The sequence below is a fragment of the Phymastichus coffea genome, unplaced genomic scaffold (assembly GCF_024137745.1).
Source record: "Phymastichus coffea isolate CEN01 unplaced genomic scaffold, Cenicafe_Pcof_1.1 PCOF00152, whole genome shotgun sequence".
In the NCBI taxonomy this organism is placed as follows: domain Eukaryota; kingdom Metazoa; phylum Arthropoda; class Insecta; order Hymenoptera; family Eulophidae; genus Phymastichus; species Phymastichus coffea.
In genome coordinates, this window is record NW_026706963.1 from 281,738 (window position 1) to 300,867 (window position 19,130).

The 19,130-nt window shown below is 34.8% G+C and overlaps 2 protein-coding genes across 3 annotated transcripts; both read left to right on the top strand.

The window, feature by feature from the left end:
* The first annotated feature begins 214 nt into the window (after positions 1-214).
* Positions 215-6,795, top strand: LOC131672488 (WD repeat-containing protein 19). Its single transcript, XM_058949740.1, has 20 exons — positions 215-319; positions 863-1,242; positions 1,321-1,531; positions 1,639-1,751; positions 1,857-2,274; positions 2,348-2,587; positions 2,658-2,783; positions 2,858-3,155; positions 3,222-3,420; positions 3,486-3,583; positions 3,664-3,946; positions 4,012-4,234; positions 4,295-4,547; positions 4,627-4,937; positions 5,010-5,159; positions 5,232-5,328; positions 5,389-5,595; positions 5,668-5,951; positions 6,030-6,106; positions 6,184-6,795. The coding sequence occupies exons 1-20, from the start codon at positions 305-307 to the stop codon at positions 6,302-6,304; spliced, it is 4,104 nt and encodes a 1,367-aa protein (XP_058805723.1). The 5' UTR covers positions 215-304; the 3' UTR covers positions 6,305-6,795.
* A 1,125-nt stretch (positions 6,796-7,920) lies between these two features.
* LOC131672487 (membrane-associated progesterone receptor component 1) lies at positions 7,921-13,067 on the top strand. 2 transcript variants are annotated; one of them, XM_058949739.1, is made up of 4 exons: positions 7,921-8,095; positions 8,926-9,307; positions 9,951-10,100; positions 10,676-13,067. In XM_058949739.1, exons 2-4 carry the CDS (start codon positions 8,986-8,988, stop codon positions 10,789-10,791), a joined length of 588 nt encoding a protein of 195 aa, XP_058805722.1. In that variant the 5' UTR covers positions 7,921-8,095; positions 8,926-8,985; the 3' UTR covers positions 10,792-13,067. The 2 variants fall into 2 exon arrangements, with proteins under 2 accessions (XP_058805722.1, XP_058805721.1); XM_058949738.1 differs by lacking the exon at positions 7,921-8,095 and having other exon boundaries at positions 8,219-9,307.
* Positions 13,068-19,130: the final 6,063 nt, after the last annotated feature.

Here is a 19,130-nt window from a genome sequence, read left to right on the forward strand (position 1 = left end):
GCAAATCGACCAAACAAATGTACGAAATCGCATTCGCACGCGACACACGATTGCCTCGCTCGTTCACCGTCAATCGTGAAATGCGTCGTGTCATCGACGATGTATCGACCTGATCTATATCAGCACTTGAAGCGAGAGTTACTCCTGACCGTTGCTGGTTACCCGGCTGCCCTTACGCGCCTGCGATTCGATTGTCCGTGTCGTCACCACGGCCGCCACGCTGCTGTCCCAAGCCAACAACAGTGCGAATGTAGTGATCGTCAGGCGTCGAAGGCGCCCGAACCGGGATAGCATCATCAGCGATATGTCCTCTGATAAGGTAGCTTATTTTTAAATATCCCCACAGGACTTTTAATCGAGGCGCTGTTATTATTTGCTTTCACGTTACTGTCGCTTTTCTTTTTCTTCTCTTGCGCTGATCGCGATTCGCGACGCGCACATAACCTGCAAATCTGCTTTTGTTCGTTTTCGCTGCAAGCTTTCGTTTTCAAAATCCGATTACACTATTGTCGAGCAGTTTGATCGATTATGAAATGGAGGTTTGGTAAAAATTGCCATGCATATTACACAGATTTGCGTGATAAAAAAGATGGGAAAATAATGTCGAACAATAACAATTTCGCTTTGCACGCGTTTGATCATTAAATTTAGCAGACAATTTGAATTTATAATGTCCTTGTGTTCCTTGTGTTATATTCATAAATAATATAAATAATTCCGAATTTTTGAAAAAATATTCGTGACTTTTAAAGGTTTATAAGATTTTTATTATTATAGATTACCATCTTCTGATAAATTTTATTTTAAAAATATTTAATTTTTAACTAAAAAACAAATATAAATTATTTTTAATTTTTCATAGGTTCTCTATCGGTTAGATCAACCTCATGGCCCTGGATCTGTTTATGTATCTTGGCGTCCTGGCAACAGCACTCACTTAGCCACAACAGGATGTGACTCCACAGTAGCAATCGTAGATAGGCAAGGAGAGTTGCGAGAACGCTTGCAATTAGCTGGCTTGTGTACAGGTTTTGGATGGGATTCAGATGGAGATATTCTAGCTGCTGTTACAAATAGCTCATCGATCATTATGCTATGGAATGCAACCACTGGCAAGAGATCCCAAGTAGATGCAGGTGTCAGAGATGGATTGACGTGCATGATGTGGGCAAAGAAAAATTGTTTGTTAGCTATTGGGACTCAAAAAGGGAATCTTGTCATTTATGATCACATTAATTCAAAGTATGATAAATGTCATATTATTAAAATTTTAAAGCTCAATGTTGTAAGAAATTATTAATCAATATAACTTGGTTTCAGGAGGATACCAATTTTAGGAAAGCATAGAAAAAAAATTGTTTGTGGTGCATGGTCAGCTGAAGGTCTTTTAGCTCTAGCTGGAGAAGATAGGATTTTATCAGTTAGCACAAGTGATGGAGATACTCGTAGAGAAATAGAACTTCATGGTGATCCAACAGATATACAATTTAGTGAAATGAAAATGGATCAGAGACCTGGTGGTGAACACACAGTTAGTAACTTTAATATTTTTAAGAAAAATGAAGCAAGCCTAAATAATATTTTATTTTTTCAATGTAAAACTTGTGAATTGCTCTATTAATTTTTATTTATATCTAGGTTTCACTTATTGTTAGCAAAACTACCCTTTACCTGTATAATATTCTAGATCCAGAAAATCCTATTGAATTGACATTTCAAAAAAGATATGGCCCCATAGTATCTTACAAATGGTAAATGTATTATCACTTGATATAGATTGTTAAATGACACATGCTATAAATATTCTAGAAAAAACTTTGCGATTTAATGTAAATTTAATTCTTATAATTTTACAGGTATGGAGATGGCTATATTTTGCTTGGATTCGAGGCAGGTTATATCACGGCCATTTCAACTCATATCAAAGAAGTCGGCCAAGAGCTTTTTCAAGTGAAAAATCATAGAGATTCGCTAAACGACCTTGCAATTAATCATACGACTGGTAAAGTTGTAACCTGCGGTGATAATAATTTGAAAATACACAGCATACAAAATATCGAGGAAACGGAAAAAGTTATTACTGTAACTGGCGAAACTGGAGTCAGTGCGGTATCCTGGTCAGCCGATGGGTCAATGCTTGCAACTGTTACTCATAGTGCAAACATCTTGATTTATTTAGCACAAATTCCAAAGTTAACTAGCGTCTGTGGAAATAGAATAGCAGTACTAATCAGTTTATCTGAAGTTGCAGTTTATTTGTATACTCTAGATAAAGTATAATTGAGCTACATATTTGTTTACGATCATTAATTTATAAAACTTAATGCAGTTATTTAATATTTTTCAGGTTAAACCTTCGCCTCAAATCGTAAATACAATCATAGAACCCTCGATAATAGCAGTTGGTCCACTGCATGTAGCGGTTGCATTGAATAATAGAGCTTTATTTTGGAACTTGTCTATAAGTCAAAATAGTAACTCTTCAATGACTCACTTTGAGCGAGATTATTTAGCGTCTGTAGAGTCGATGTTTTTAAATGAAATATACGCTTCTGTATTATTTGATGGAAAATTACAGTTACATACGGTGAGTATTTTTTTGTAACATTTAATGAAACCAGATTAATGGTATATATTATTTTGTAATTTTTCATTAGATTAAAAGTGATCCGACTTTAATAAAAGAAAGAAAGGATACTAAAATTTTCCCAGACCAAAGTGCCTTAAGTTCTAGAATAATGTGTCATGCAATTTCTGCCGATTTTTTGATATACGGAGACGATGTAAGTCGTTTCTACAAAAACAATTTTTTTAATTCTACAAAACACTTTGAAATAGCAGTTTAATTTTGTTTTAGATGGGTAACCTTGTATATTTTTACCTGGAAGAGTTTAAACAAGCTGTTAGGTATTCTCATACATGCGGTATCAAACAAGTATACTTAGATGCGAATGGATCTGAAGCTTGTTTCATTGACAATAAGCGAGATATCTTTGTATATGATCCCCTCAATGAAACTGTGTTCCAAGCACCTGATAGTCCTGATTCTGCGGAAGGCGTTGTTTGGGATCAGAATTTATTGGAACGTAATATATTTGCTGCGTATAATAGTAATATAATTACAACGTACGCATTCATACGATATCACATTGATGGTACGTTTCATATATTTTCACTCAATTTGGCGATGTTGTCATTTAATAATAAAACATTTTAATTAGGTACGAAGATAATTAGGATCAGTGATACCAAGTTGCCTTCAGATACAGTTCCTGCTCTAATGTACTCCGGTGAAATGACATTGAGCTCGTCGGGGAGTAAGTTAATTCAAGTCACTTTATCATCACACGAAGAAATCGGTAACATAGTTGAAACTAAAAAATTAGTTGAGATTCTCGATAAACAAATACTTTGTGGAAGGTAATTTATTGATTCGCTTGCAATCTTACAACAAACTAAATAACTATGCCATATCAATAAATCAGATTTCAGAAAGCTTGGGACACTTGCAAAAGATTAGGCGATAGAAATGAATGGTTAAAATTAGGAGATAATTCACTGAAACACTTAAATTTGAAAATGGGCAAGCATTAAAATTTTTCATTTTTTATCAGACTTGTCGATCTTAAGGTAAAATTAATTTTGTTTTCTTTAATCATACAGCGGTGAGGGCATACCGAGAAATTGAAGACGTTCCAATGGTCTGGGCTATACAGAAATTAGAAGACATCAGTGAGTTTGAACTGCTTTGTGGTCACGTTTGTACTCTTTTGGGCAAATATGACGAAGCCGAGAAGCATTTCTTGAAATCTTCTCAACCGGTTGAAGCTCTGTACTTAAGAAGAGACCTAATGCAGTGGGTAGCAGCTTTGAAACTCGCACAAACACTGAAGCCTGACGAAATACCATTTATTGCCAGAGAATACGCGCAACAATTAGAATTGACGTATGTGTAAAAACTGAATCAAACCATTTTACGTAATTTCGAACTCTATATATTTTCGATTGTAGTGGAAACTATCCTCAAGCTTTGGTAAACTACGAACGAGCATTAAAGGAAACTACCGAAGAGATGTTGGAGAAGAATCCTAGTCATAAAATTCAGTGTGAAGCTGGCATCGCACGCACTTCTATCAGATGCGGAGATAGCCGTAAAGGCGTTACCATTGCTTCGGAAAAAGATAAGCCGAGATTATTGAAAAAGGAGTGTGCCGAGATTCTTGAGAATATGAAGGTATTTGAATTTTGTAAGTGATCTTACATGATAGATTGTAATTAATATAATTGGAAATAGCAATTCAACGAGGCTGCTGTGTTGTATGAAAAAGCTGAATATTTCGATAAAGCAGCATCGGCATATATCAAACTAAAAAATTGGCATAAAGTTGGCCAACTCTTGCCGCAAATATCATCTCCTAAAATTAATATCCAGTATGCCATAGCTAAAGAAACTGAAGGGAAGTATGAAGAAGCGGCAAGAGCTTATGAGGCAGCCAAAGACTATGATAACATTATTAGAATTAATTTGGAGCATTTGAACAATCCTGGTAAGATAGAAAATTGCTTATTATTAAAAGCGCAAGTACTCTTCTATTCACTACTTTAACTGTAATGTTTTATGTGTAGCTCGCAGTGTTGAGATTGTTCAACAAACTAAAAGTATAGAAGGAACAAAGATGGTTGCAAGATTTTTTCAGAAAATGAACGATTACAACTCAGCTATCAAGTTCCTGATATTGTCTAATTGCCACGATGAGGCTTTCCAGCTTGCCAATCAACACAGTAAGATGGAATTATACGGTGAAATTTTAGCGAATACTTTGAACGATGGTAGCGTTAGAAAAGAGGATTTCAGAAGTCTTGCTATACATTTTGAATCTCAAAAGAACAGTTTGCTAGCAGGCAAATATTATTTTTACGCCAAAGAATTTCACAAAGTAACATTTGAATTTTAAGAATTTTTTAGTCAATATAAATACTATTTATAATTTTTTCATAATTTTATTTAGGCCTTGAAACATTTGTTAAAAGCTGCTCAAATACTAACAGATGATGATGAAGCATTAAGCTTGGCTATTGACACAGTTGCTACTTCAAGAGATGAAAAATTAGCTAACCAGCTTATCAACTTTTTATTAGGTGCAGATGGCATTCCAAAAGTAAGTGGAATCGGCATATTGATATGTCCTCATATCCATACATCGGGTATCAATATTTTTAATTTATTTTAGGATCCAAAATATTTATTCCGTTTGTACATGGCCCGAAAACAATATCGTGAGGCATCGAAAACTGCGATCATTATCGCCAATGAAGAACAAATAAATGGTAAATACAAAAGTTAAATTGAAAGCTACGGAGATATTAATTTTAGATTCGTTCTTGCAGGAAACTATAGAAATGCTCATGATGTCCTTTTCGGTATGTATCAAGAGTTAAAAAGAAATAAGATCAATGTGCCATTGGAAATGCAAACCAATATGAGATTACTGCACTCTTATATATTAGTGCGGTTGCATGTCAAAAGGAATGATCATTTGAAAGCTGCAAGAATGTTAATACGAGTTGCAAATAACATTTCTAAATTTCCTTCTCGTAAGTTTGATAGACAACCTATTAATTGCAATTAAAATCTTGCCAAAAACTTAATGGTTAATATCTTTGCAGACGTCGTACCTATTTTAACTTCTACTGTAATTGAGTGTCATAGAGGAGGTCTCAAGTCGGCAGCTTTCAATTATGCTGCTATGCTCATGCGTCCGGAATACAGATCTCAAATCGACCCAAAGTATAGCAAAAAGATCGAGGCCATTGTGAGAAAACCACCTCGTAATAAAGAAAGAGAAGAGGATGAACCGCTTACTGGCTGCCCATATTGTAAAAGTCGCTTGCTTGAGACTGAAGTTAATTGCGATAAATGCAAACATACTATACCCTTTTGCATAGCGACTGTAAGTAATTTGAAAAAGCAAACATTGAATATGTTATTTTCAATGTTGAATTCGTTTAATGTAATTGGTGCTGTGTAGGGTCGGCATATTATAGACAACGATTTTACTGCTTGCCCCCAATGTGATTTTCCAGCTATTAGAAGTGAATTTATAAAGTAAGTGCAATGAAAAGTATATTTACAAAATCTTTCATATGAATCACGTCTTTGAACACTATAAACATTATTTTCAGAATACTCGAAACCGATAAAACGTGCCCAATATGTTCGGAACACGTTGATCCAAATAATGTACCGAACAATTTGGATATTCGTCCATATCTATATCTACACGACACCAAGATTGAAACCTAATGGTCAAATCTCAATTAGCGTGCTTTGCACACTGATTATTACCATGTCAACGAAATCGAGGAAGCAGATTTATTGGGACTCGATTTTGAATATAACGATTCCGTCCAAATCAGCGTGACTAGTTGTTATAGTGTTTAGTAATTTTATTTATTAATTTTATTTAGTAACTTTATAACATGTATTGTGGCTTGAAAATTAAAATAGAATATACTCACATGTATTCGAACATGATCTCACGTACTTTGAATTTCGATAGACTGATTATTGTTAGTATTACTTAGAAAGTAATTTTTCTTTTTATTTACGTTTAGGACTCCTTTATCTTTTAAACTGTTATTTTGTTACATCAATAACCTCATTACATCATGGATAAATCGTAAGTTACTAAAAAGTCAGTATTAATGTGTAAAAGCCTCTCGTCATCGTATTCCATTGTAATTCTACTTGACCACATGTAGGTGTATAATATTATTCAAGATTTAGAAAATGGAGCTGCTAACTGTATTCAATAAAAATTGTCTTATTACATAAGAATCATCGTCTTTTCATTTTTATAAATTCTGTTGTTATGTCAAAAAAATCAATTCAACTTTCTCTGGATAATTCACTAAGGAACCATACTTTCTCTTTTGTACGTGATCTTAAATCTTAAATGAACGCAGCAGATTAAATCGGATCGCGATGAGTAAGGAAATTGAGTGTTTCGCAATATGCCATAAAACATTAAAATAAATTGTCTAAACCAATTCTTTGGTGAAGTATTACTAGTGGCACTTGGTTGAAATTATTGTATTATATAATAAGCATGTATGTGTATGTAAATAAACCTGTCCACAAGCTCGTATAGAATATAATGTGGGTCATTTGCGTTATCAATTACGGCAGCGCAGTGCCACGTACATATATCTTGTGAATCTACCAATATATGACAGAAGATATATATAGAGAGAGAGACAAAGCTAGAAAAAAAAATTTGGATGAGTCATCCTCGGTGACTTGTTCTCTCCAGCAACTCACAATTTCACTCTCTAGAAGCTTCAAAACGTCGTTATACTGCGCCGTGGGCTATCAGTCGCAGCACTTTGATAACGCTTATCAATTACAATTAATACATTTATGCGACTTGACTCTCTGTGCGCAACGTTGGGCTGTGAAATTTTTTCCTTGACGATCAATTTTGTCGACTTTCAATTAAATTTCGATATGCATCATGACCGTGTTTCAATTTTCACCGGTGGCTAGTAGCTGGTTTAAAATGAGTAGGATTTTAATTATTAACAAAGATGTGTCGTGATGAAACTGGTTTACGATTAGCCAAATGGCATTTCACAGTGTAATGAGTACGTTACCTTCCTGTGTGCATTGAGATTCGGTGACCCAAATATCATTGCACGCGAGATTCACTGCACTGTAGAACATCAGTACATCGACAATTTCAGATTGCGTTACATGGTTTATTTCACGCAAAATTGCCGTCGCATAAAAATGCACAAGCCGAATCAGGTGATGATGTAACTATAAACCTACGAGTAATCTTCGAACGATCGCGCATTGTCACTCTTACTGTCGTAAAACGAAGACGAAAAATATTCTCAGCCAGTATACGAAAAGAAAATATAGATAACCGGTCTTCAACCATCTTATCAGCTATATTGGAGTTTATCGCAACTTTTTCATTTTTGCTTCTAATCTTGCCAGTAATATTGAACGGCCACTCGAAATGCACTTTTAACGAGGGCATATCAGCGTAATTAGGCGTAATATTCATTCTCAACTGAGAGAGAAAACCAGGTGAGTGAACTCATTTTAATACGAAACCGTAGATAACGTGTTGATTTTCAAATACAGTTCATTAACTACGATAATACGTTGTACTAGATAAAAGAAGCTCCAAATCGTTCTTCACTCGGTTAATTTTCGAGCGAAACAAATGATAAACAAATAATATCAACAAAATTGAAAATTCGGATGTTACATTTCAAATAGTTTAAACGAAAAAGAAGTAGTTTTGCTTTCCTTCCGCGTATATTACGTGTATTAAAAAATTAGTTGTTATAATCAATCCGGTAACCAGCTGCTTGGATAGGAATGTTACTGAAATTTCACGCATTTATATGTAAAATTATTACAACCACTATCGCATCTTCGATATCAATTGCCCCTCTTAGGAAAAAGCAAATATGCCGAATAAAAGAAAGGTAAATATGAAAAGTGCCATTACACTCGGCTAATCAGTTGATACAAAGCCCCAGCAAAGTAGCTAAGTAGACAGACTGTCGATATAGATATATAGTATAGTAGATTGGTGGTGGCGCACCTCTTTCTCACTTCGTTCTATGCAGCTGTTGTATGCGTGGCGGCAGTGTGGCCACTGCCGACCAGTACCGACGGAAGGAAGAGAGACGAATACAAAGCATTAATGCTCTCACAACATTGCCTAATAGTCAGTCTGAGTTATAGTGAGCGCGTTGACGTGTACTAGGTAGCATCGTCGTAGTCGCGGTACAAATCTAACCTTCAAAAAAGTGTCAGTCTTGGTCGTCGACGGTGCGCGCAACACATTGGTCGCCTCGTTCGGAACAATTGAAATTCTGACTGGAGAGTGCACGGATTTATAACAGGTGTGGCGGCGGTGCGACAGAGCAGAGACGGAGAGCACGAGAGAATAACGATAACACAAAATGGCCGAAAGTACAAAGTCGGAAACCGGCGGCACGGAGAGCGGTGATAGCTTCCTCGGGAACTTCGTTAGCGAGGTCATAAGTAGCCCTGTAAACCTCGCGCTCGTCGCTATCATTGCACTCCTTGTCTACAAAATTTTCAAGAGCCGAACGAAGGTACACGAGCCACCATTCCAAATCAAAGAGCTGCCAAAAATCCGCCGGGACTTCACAGTCGAAGAACTCAAGGAGTACGATGGCACTCAAACTGATGGCCGAATCCTCGTCGCCGTCAATGGCAATGTGTACGACGTCACCAAAGGAGCTAGATTCTATGGACCTGGTACGTTATTTACAAGTGTATCGTTTTCGTTCTTTTTCTGCTTACTAGGCATTTTTTATGCACGCCTTGAGCCTTTTTCTTCCTATCCGACTCTAATTAGTCCGGCTGGTTGTTCCAACTGTTTTAAGATTTTCTTCAGACGATTTTTTTACTGTCACTACTGGATTGTTTTATATAAGCGACCAACGTTTCTCTTAGTAATACTATTGAATTTTCTTTCCAATGTTGCAATAGCAACGATGGAACTAAGTTTTTTATTAATGGTGTATGTTAGTGGAATTTTCTCACTATTGCTACATTTTTTTGCCTATAAGAATTCTTTCACTCTTGTGTTAACTGAGAATCGATTCTATTTATAGTTTTCAGTTATTTTTAATATTATCGAAAATATTTTATAAATAAAATTTTTGATTGCTACTTTCCCTTTGATTTGTTAAAACTGAATATTTTTAATAACTTCTTTAATTTGTACATTCATTAGCAAATTAAAAAATATTAAATACTGTGTCGCAGTACATTTTGTCCACAGCTTAAACTTAATTATTATCATTAAATGTTTGTGCATGGGAATTTTATTGATTGAATGAGAATTATGAAAGTATCATTTACATTTATTTCTACTTATAATAAATTAATTTAACAGGTGGACCTTATGCTGCTTTTGGTGGACGAGATGCTAGCCGAGGCTTAGCTACATTTTCTGTTGTTCCTGGCAAGGATGAATATGATGATCTCAGTGATTTAGACACAGCAGAAATGAACTCTGTTAAAGAATGGGAGGAACAATTCAAAGGTAAATGATCTTTCTCATGACTCGTTCTATAAATTTGGCATATTAAGCGTGATAGATAGTTTAACTATTTTCTTCATATACTACCTAGATATTAATCTAGACGGTTCAACTATTTTTTTATATACTATCTAGATATTAATTGGTTATCATTTCAATTTTAATTATTCCGTTCCCTGTGACTGATTCTTATCCAGGCTAGATCCAAGTAAATGAAGTAGCTTGCTGATTTTGATGATTCTTGAATAATCTTTAATACATGAGATCAACGTTCAAGGTTAATGTAACAATGCTTCCAACATTCTGTCCTCTGGACAGTTTGCTTTTGAAAAGAATTTTGGAAGGAAATATTTATTTTCAATGCTTCTTTATGTAAAGTCTAACACAATAATGTTTTTCTTAGTGTACACTTTGTATGATCAATATTTTTAAATTTTAAAGAAAAGAAATCAGTGAATTTCTAAAATTTCTAATTTACATGCAAATGGAATTTTTTTCCTGATGTAAATAAACCGAATATGAAATGTTAAATTTGGCTCGGAAATTTTCCCTAAGAGTAATTTACATTTCTATTTCAGAGAGATACGATTACGTTGGCAAACTGCTGAAACCCGGCGAGGCTCATACAAATTATTCGGACGAAGAAGAAGAGGGCAGCACACAGGATAATGATTCAAAAGCCAAAACCGAATGACCGCGTAAAATCGCGAGCAGAATAACATTTTTAATGAACACGGCGCGCACATTGTTGTTATACGAAATTATCGAAGTATCGATTATGAGCAAATTAGTGATTGTTCAACTGAATGTTACGCTGCTGCACGTTATTCAAATGTAAAGCAAATGAAAGAAAAAATGACAAAAGCAAGAAAACAAAAAAATAACGTCTGTTGAGTGAGTTGAGAAGTACATAAGTATGCTGAGTGCTAATATTACGATTCTTCATTCAAGTGTTGCGATTTCGTGCGGATATTTTCTTTTTATATGCTCATATATATATATATATATATATATATAAACGCTGGCTAGGAAAATGTTTTTGAAATCTACAGACAGAAGTCATTCATTACCTGTTTATAGCATGAACAATTAATAAGCTTAAGCAAATTAATGACGTTGCAGGTAATATACGAATGAGTAATGACTAGATTTCAGAAAAATTTTCATTTATGGGGCTATCAAGCAGACCAAAAGTGCGTTCGAAATGAATGCAATTTTTACTATTACTATAAAATTTTGAACAATTATACCTTTTTAGGTTATGCATTATTTTTCTGTGAAATAAATGTAATAATGTTCTTTATTCTTTTTTTTTAATAAATTTTTTGGTTAAAGGATTTTTATGGTGTGATTGTTAAAACGAATGTAATACTGTTCCTGCTCAGGAAAATTAAGTATATCTAATTAAAGTGAGATAGCATTGCAAAAATATTTTGCACTGGTACATGAGTTTTGTGAAAATAAAATGAATATTTTTATTACATAAACTGTATAAGTTAACGTGTTTTTGTCCATATTGAATTTGTATATATAATAGAGAAGATTTGTATGAACAACTATATTTTTATGCGTTCTATTCGCATTGCATTTATTGAGGTTATTGCGAAATTTGTTATACAAAATTTTATAAAATAGAGACAAATATGTAGTTTTTTTCGTACAAATCTTGATGTAACTATGAAAATAAATGTGTTAGAATCTATGTAAGTGATCGGTATTACAGATCGTTTTATTCCACTTAAGTAATATAAGATTGGTCTTCTTACTGACCACTTGTGCTTTGCTTTCTTCCAATGAAGTTAGAAATTAATTGCTTAAATTTCAACATAACACATGAATTTATAAATGCTAAATTGTAGCACACATAACTAAAAGAAAAACGAAAATAAATGAAATGTTTGGAACATGAAAAGGAATAATTTATATCTATGTGTGTATATATGATATAAATAATTACACCATAGTCATTTGGTAAATGACGTGAAATCAAATATTTCAACAAAACACAGATTTAAGAAATCCGGTTTATAAAATTATTGATTTGCTAAGTAATTCTTTCAAAGCTAAAATTGATTTTAAACTTACATGTCGGTGTACAAATATAAAAAATCGCCATATAAACGTTATAAAAAAGTCAATAACATATAGTATATCCATATTTTTTAATTAAACAATGGAAATTGGTATTTTTTGCATACAATTTTAAAATTTATACCTCCATCGATTAAGATTTGAACACTGATCTAAATAAATAATACAATTTAGCCTAAATAAAAAAAATCAAAGTTATTAATTCAATTGCAAACAGATTTACACAGTTCTTCATATGCAAGTTGTAAAAAAAAAACTATGTATGCCTTCAATCAAGTGCATTTAATTTCAGTTGAAACATTCTCAAGTAGAAAACACAAAACAAGACTGACGTTTTATCGAAAAATTCTATGCTAAAATTAAATTTCCACAAACAAAAGAAAAGTTTAAAAGCTTTCTTATACGACGACTATTCAACTAAGTTCGAAGTTAGCAACTCTGGGTATTCAACGGTGGATTGTTCATCACGTAAATGCACTTCTGAGTATTCAGAAATAAAGCTATAACGGAAATTGTTAATCGTTTTCTTCTCTGGTACAGGCAAAGTAAAAATAATGTTGTTGCAATTGAATATTTATAATAAAAAAATTTAATTTTTATAAACAACACTTCCAACACAAGACGTGTGCACGTACTCGCTGTAATTCAATTTCAATTCATTTTGTGAATTACTTGCATATTCATTTCCATTTATAACAGAACTATAAGGTTCTTTAAACAAACCAATAGAATTTCCTTTTTTAGCACGTAAGAAGAAGAATAGAAGTTAAAAAATCTATCGGTGTGATCTTGTGGCGTAGGTACTGTACAATGAAAAAAAAAATTATGAGTGTGTTATTACACTTAGAGGAAAATGTTGTGCGAATTTTATTGATTAAATGGCTGTTTCATTCAAAAGCTCGCCTCTTTTTTTTTTACCCGACCCAAGCATACACCATGCTCGAGCACGATATTCACCGAAGAGCGTGAAACAGAGGTATGAATGAACGAACAGCCGCACGGAAGAAAGAATCGGTAAGGTGGCCGATCACGTAACGACCGATCGTAAAGTTGCAGCTGGTAGTTTTAGCGTCAGCGATCTTTCCTTTGTTGTCTTTGTCTCGATGCAGCACCTTCTAATCGTACAGCATTTCCAGACCAATATATCGAATAACACGCGAGATGAACGTAATTTCAAAAGGAAGTCTCACACTACGGAGGTCAATCGAATAGGGCACACGATTATATTGCATTTTTATTGAATCAAATACATCCAGTCTTTCGCAAATGCACAAATTGCCTGCGTGTATACCCGTGGGAAGATACGTACTGGTATTATTTGTTATATAGGTTGCACCTTATAATCTCGACTTCCGAGCTATTATATATAGTGGAAGTCAGTATTTCTTGAAAAATACGCTCTCGAGCTTTTTCGATCATTTGCATGAGTCTACTTTCAATCATTATCTGAGTTGTTGACACTTTTCCAAATAGCGTTTATTTGGAATTTGATTGAAATCGATCCATGCCTTCAAATCGGCAGTACTCGATGCGGGAGCGTAGACGACGATGGACGCGCAACAAAGTTCTTAATTGTTTTTCAAATAAAATGTTTTTCAAATAAAGGTGTATCTCCACTAAAAGCGCAATTCTAGAAAGTCATGCTAGTTAATAGAAAATGTAAAAAATTATTAGGTTACTGATTTACTTGCTATGCAAGTAAAATATTGCATTGTTATTCGCGCTATGCAAATGTTTTTATTTTAAACGTTCCATTCTGGAAACAAAAAACTGTCATTATTCAACCATAATAAAAGTTACGAGTTCTTCAATCAAGATAGTTCGTATAATGCTTGATAAATATCTTTTTTTTAATTTAAAAAAATTTGATATAAGCGATCTGCCAGATAGCCGCGCATGCGCAAACACTTTCTTGGCACACGACTGGCACGCGACTGCCTCGCATTGTTGATCTTTCGACCGTCGCTTCACGATTTTCAAATTTCGTTTTGTCTGAAAAAAAAATTATTATCCATTGTAACTCCATCATATTATAATTATAATTGTATGAAGTATTACAATTTTTTACTTTGCAATAGTAAACCTTGTTACCTTTGATAACGTCCGAGTTAACAATTATATGGGTATTACGGTAATAGTTGTGTGGCAATTTTCCGCTTAAATCGTGAAAGATTATGTTTAGTACTCTCAAACGATACCTGACATCACGTATTTTTCATAAGTACGTGACTACATCAAACATTTTTTCAACGCCATGCGTTGCAAGTGGTTAGCTATAAAAATAATTAGTTGAAACGTCTTAGTTTTTCTGACTATTTGTTAGTTTAATGTTTTGTTTAAAGAATATATTAAGATGTTAATATATGCGCAAACGACACTGTGATAGTCCATGATCCTATGAATATTTCAAAATAAGAACGTATCTAAAAATTCGCCATTTTCAAAAATTATTCAACCATCGAATTATCCGAAAACAGATTATAAGTCGTCCCGTTGAATGCTGATAAATTACTATCCCCATCTTTGCCGGTAAATTATGTCCAAAAATTTACCGACAAATTATCGATGTCATTCTATGTTATCTTTAATTATTTTTCTAAAACTTTGTAAATCACAAGTGTCTTCGTTTTTGTACGCTCAGTCATCAAGCTATTTTTATTATGAATCGTTTCAAAAATACGTTAAAAATTTTCCAATCATTTCCTAGCTAACGAACCAATAAACATTAACTCGAATTAGTTTTTACTTTGACAACCAATTAATTATTGAATAAAGAGCTTAAAGTAACGTCTAGTGTAAATAGTGTATACAGGACAATCTTTCACAGAGCACGTGCATAATGCAATATGCCTATACATTTCATCGTTTCGTTATGAAAGATAATAAATCTTGGAGTTTGAGAAAAGGAAATAATCATTCAAAGAAAATAAGAACTACTTCCTCACTGAAAAATATTACTCGGCCATTTAAATATTTAAAGCTTTCGCGCGAAATTTTGTTTCAGAGCAAATTATCAGGTCCCACAATGTGTTCGAGAAAATGGCGGATCGCGAGCTTTTCATAGCTACAACTAAAACATAAAATTAATGATATATTTTTTTATTTCATATGTTTTTCTAAATATTTATAGTGAAAAATGCTACAAGTTGCGAGAAAAAAGATTTCCATAAAAAAAGAAAAACTAATTCGTTAAAATCACCCTATTCGTGTTTGCTATTTTGCTGTTATTTTGAACATGTAGACTTAAAAACATCGGAACTTTCTACAAATTCACGTGTTTTTTCAACGCGGTTGTCGATCGATTTCAAATTATTGATGGGAGATTGTCAAATAATTTTTATAAATGATTTTAGATAGTTAAAATATGTCAATACAGACTGTAGAATTCATAAACAACTTTCACGTTTGCAAGTTCGCAAGCTTGCAATTCCATCGAGAAATATATAAAAGCCCTGCCTTTCGATGGCAAATTAAAGTATTGAGGTGAGCGATACTCAGACTGATTCATGCTGTGAAAGTAATTTTGTTTTCATAACACATAAAATATGAAAATTTATAGCGGAGCCCGACTTTAGTATGCTTGATAGATAGGTGGCTGTAATAAATTTATGAAAAATCATCTACACGTTTTTATTATCATCGGGTATGAACTAATCGTTTTCTAATCTTCTATGCAGCTGCTTACCGATAAACAATTTAACTCGCTAAGTTTGATGTTCAGTCGTCATTTCGATTTACGCGGTGCCACACAATAAGGAGGTGCGACTTCGATAATAACGATTTCGATCGATCGGCCATGCGTAGGAAGTTGACAGTTGCCATTCGCTATATTGACAAACAAACGAAAAAGAACAAGTCGGACGATCGTTCGCGGTCGGTTCCAAAAATTTGCCGAGGAATCGGTGAACCACGGCGCGTCCCCGGGCAAAGGGCAGAGAGGGAGAATGGGAATGCTCGCGATTGGTGTGGCGCTCCGTGTAGCCACACCAGCAACCGAATTGTAGAACGCCTACCCGCCGTATAGGCATTCCACGGGAGGTAGGGGGCGCAGATAACATATGCGCCTCCGCAGCTTTCGCTACCCTCGGGCTCCGGTTCTGCGCGCGCTACCAATCCAGTCCCTTGTTCGCCGCTGCGCGATCTCCGCGCTGTTGTATGGCTCGTGCAACTATACTCGCGCCACGCGTTCGACCTGGTAAATTTGCCGGGACAATCCCGTGAACGCTCGAGAGGGCCAACTTTGCTTTCGAAGGTTCAGATTGCTGGAAGGTCGCGCTTTTTTCACCGCTCAGCTTCCGTGAGTAAAATTTTCATCTAAACGTTTTTCCGCGCGAGACTTGCTCCCGACGAATTTCGTTTCTGTGATTTATGTGAACGATCCTTTTACTCGCTCGCAAGCTGCTAAGCACTGGCTAACAAACTAGAAAAAACTTTTTAAAACGATAAATAATCTATATTTAGGATATTGAAAATATTTTTTTTAAGAACGAATCTCCTTCGATAGTCAGCTTCAGCGATTTTCGTGCTGAAATCTGCGGATTACTTACAATAAAGTAGCGTGCTAGTAAGTTTTATTATTGAGTGTTGTGCGGTTAAGAATTAGTTCTGGAACTTCCCTATCCGCCGGTAATACTCGAATTTTTACCCTCAAGTCTTTCTACATGCCCGGAAAGTTCGACATTATATAGGAAGAATTGTATGGAAATAGATCATGAAAATATTTGCTTTATACATAGTAATAACTAATTTAAAAACATTCTGGTGAAGATTCGTTAAAGAAACGAAATTCCAAATTTGCCAGCAAATTATGACTATCGATTTGTCGCCAAATTATAACGGCTTAATTTACTGGTAAATTATATGCATCATTTATTGCAACCTTTGTATTGGGATATATCTATTACATAAAAATACATCTATTGATTGCAAATGTGGTTGTCCAAAAATCGGTAATTTATTGGAACCGTGTGATCTTTTGCCATCGCGGTAAATTTTTAATTCATACTACAATACAATACATTATAGGCAATTCTTTTATTGTTTTATAAATACTAAGCTACTTTATGAAGTTAGAGGTCTGCTGTCTTGCAAGTACATATTTGTGATATTTTTGATTAATTAACGCTATTCAAATGTATTTAGGAATTTAACATAAACACAGTCGTGACTTTTTGAATTTAGATTGGTTTAAAATTTTTAACAAATTGGCGAGGAACTTTGAGATATAGGTCAGACTATTGCAATCCCTTAACGTACAGATTTAGAGCTTGCTAATGTTATTTTGCCGATTTTCATGACTGTAAAGTCCAATGGTTTCGACGTTTGTTGTTTCATAACAATTCAATTATCTGTCACCAGCAAACGCTTTAATAATTAAACTCACCGTATAATGGTATTTGTTATATTGGCAATATGACAGCGTGATAATGTAAGGGTAAATTTTAAAAGGCGCGGTGATCGAACAACCGAAGCAATTTGAGTAATTGGAGAGTCGTCACTAGGTTGTCATTAAAAAAATCCTTTACCGTAATATAATGTTTCTAAAGTTTAGGCGTGATGTAAATTTACAGTTATGACTGAACATTGAAAATTGAGATAAAAGCTACGATTAGGTCAAATATCACGTATGTAAGCGACGCATTCTAAAATTTGCCGTTTGACGAAGAAAAGTCTGCTCTTGCGTCTGTAATATTTACTTAATGTAAGCGAGCGCATATAACATAAATAGTAAATTTCGAAAGTCTTCCTCGCCGATTGACCTCGTATAAAGTTAAAGATAAGACATTAAATTGTCTATATATAGACTATCCTCATTTTGCTGTCGCAGAACCACAGCAAAATAAATCTTATCTTCAATCAATTCCGAGGTAAATAGGCTTGCGTTATAGCTCGAAGTCAGTGCCTTTGCGAGCGTAATGTACAAAAATATTAGTTTCTGTTGTGAAAGTTTTAAAAACTCATTTGATTCGTTTTGAAGCAAAAGTTTATAGCCGACAAATATTTCTGTACCCGTAATTTGCCGGCAAATTCGCAATCACAATTTACCGACAAATTACATGGTTGGTAATTTGCCGGCAAATTTTGCATGTCTAGTTTTTTTTGGCGAATTTGGTTTACAAGCTGCAGTCGGACAATTTAACGCTGAATTCAATTAAAAAAATCGCGGCTTCTGTGTTATGTGTGATTTCATCGTAGTCTTAAAAAAACATGCAATGAAAGTTCTTTCAAATCACTAAACGAAGCGTCAAGAGAAATTTATGCGTCTAGACTTTTCGAACAATGAGTATAAGCTTTAATTCACTGGCTAAGTTCAGTAACGAAGAGCGAGGAAGCTGCTGCATTGAAGAGAGAAGGATTGAAGTCGCAGTGACAAGGCAAGCGCGTGCGGGGGCAGATAGGCAAGCCGGTCGCGTGGCAGTCATGCAGCCACGCCGGGAAGCTCATTGTGTTAACGTCGAAAAGCGCGCGTCACCTGCGCGATTTAAATGGCACTGCCGCAATAATGCGAACCCCTGGCGTGTGACTGTGGACCACGATCACCTGTTTCGAATGAGAGCAAGAGAGAGAGAGAGAGAGAGAGCAGCTGTCCCTCGCGCACTTGACGTTCGTCGTGCGCGAGACTTACTCCCGTGCAGTGAACTTGATTTTTCTCTCTGAGCGCGATGATCCGTCACGTGCACACACGCGCGCGTGCGCCTGTTTCGTTGGACGAGCGATTAGCTCGAGAGAAACTCGAAAGTTTTACAAATGTGTATTGTTATAGCTGTACGAAGCTGTTGCGAAACAAAGCATTTTTACAGAAACGATAAGCATTTACTCTTCACTTTTGATTCCTGCACACGGCGCAAGAGATCGTTGTCAAGTTGGCACGAGCGCTATATATATCTCTATAGGTCTCGTTGTAATAATTTTTACCTAGCGAGACTTCAGTGTGTGATTCAT

Bases quoted from the DNA above. Each gene is read 5' to 3' on its own strand.
- LOC131672488 (XM_058949740.1), top strand. The intron at 3,584-3,663 runs GCAAGCATTAAA...TTAATCATACAG, and splicing joins ACACTTAAATTTGAAAATGG to CGGTGAGGGCATACCGAGAA. The intron at 4,548-4,626 runs GTAAGATAGAAA...TTTTATGTGTAG, and splicing joins GGAGCATTTGAACAATCCTG to CTCGCAGTGTTGAGATTGTT.
- LOC131672487 (XM_058949739.1), top strand. From the start codon at position 8,986: ATGGCCGAAAGTACAAAGTCGGAAACCGGCGGCACGGAGAGCGGTGAT. The intron at 9,308-9,950 runs GTACGTTATTTA...TTAATTTAACAG, and splicing joins AGCTAGATTCTATGGACCTG to GTGGACCTTATGCTGCTTTT. The intron at 10,101-10,675 runs GTAAATGATCTT...TTTCTATTTCAG, and splicing joins ATGGGAGGAACAATTCAAAG to AGAGATACGATTACGTTGGC.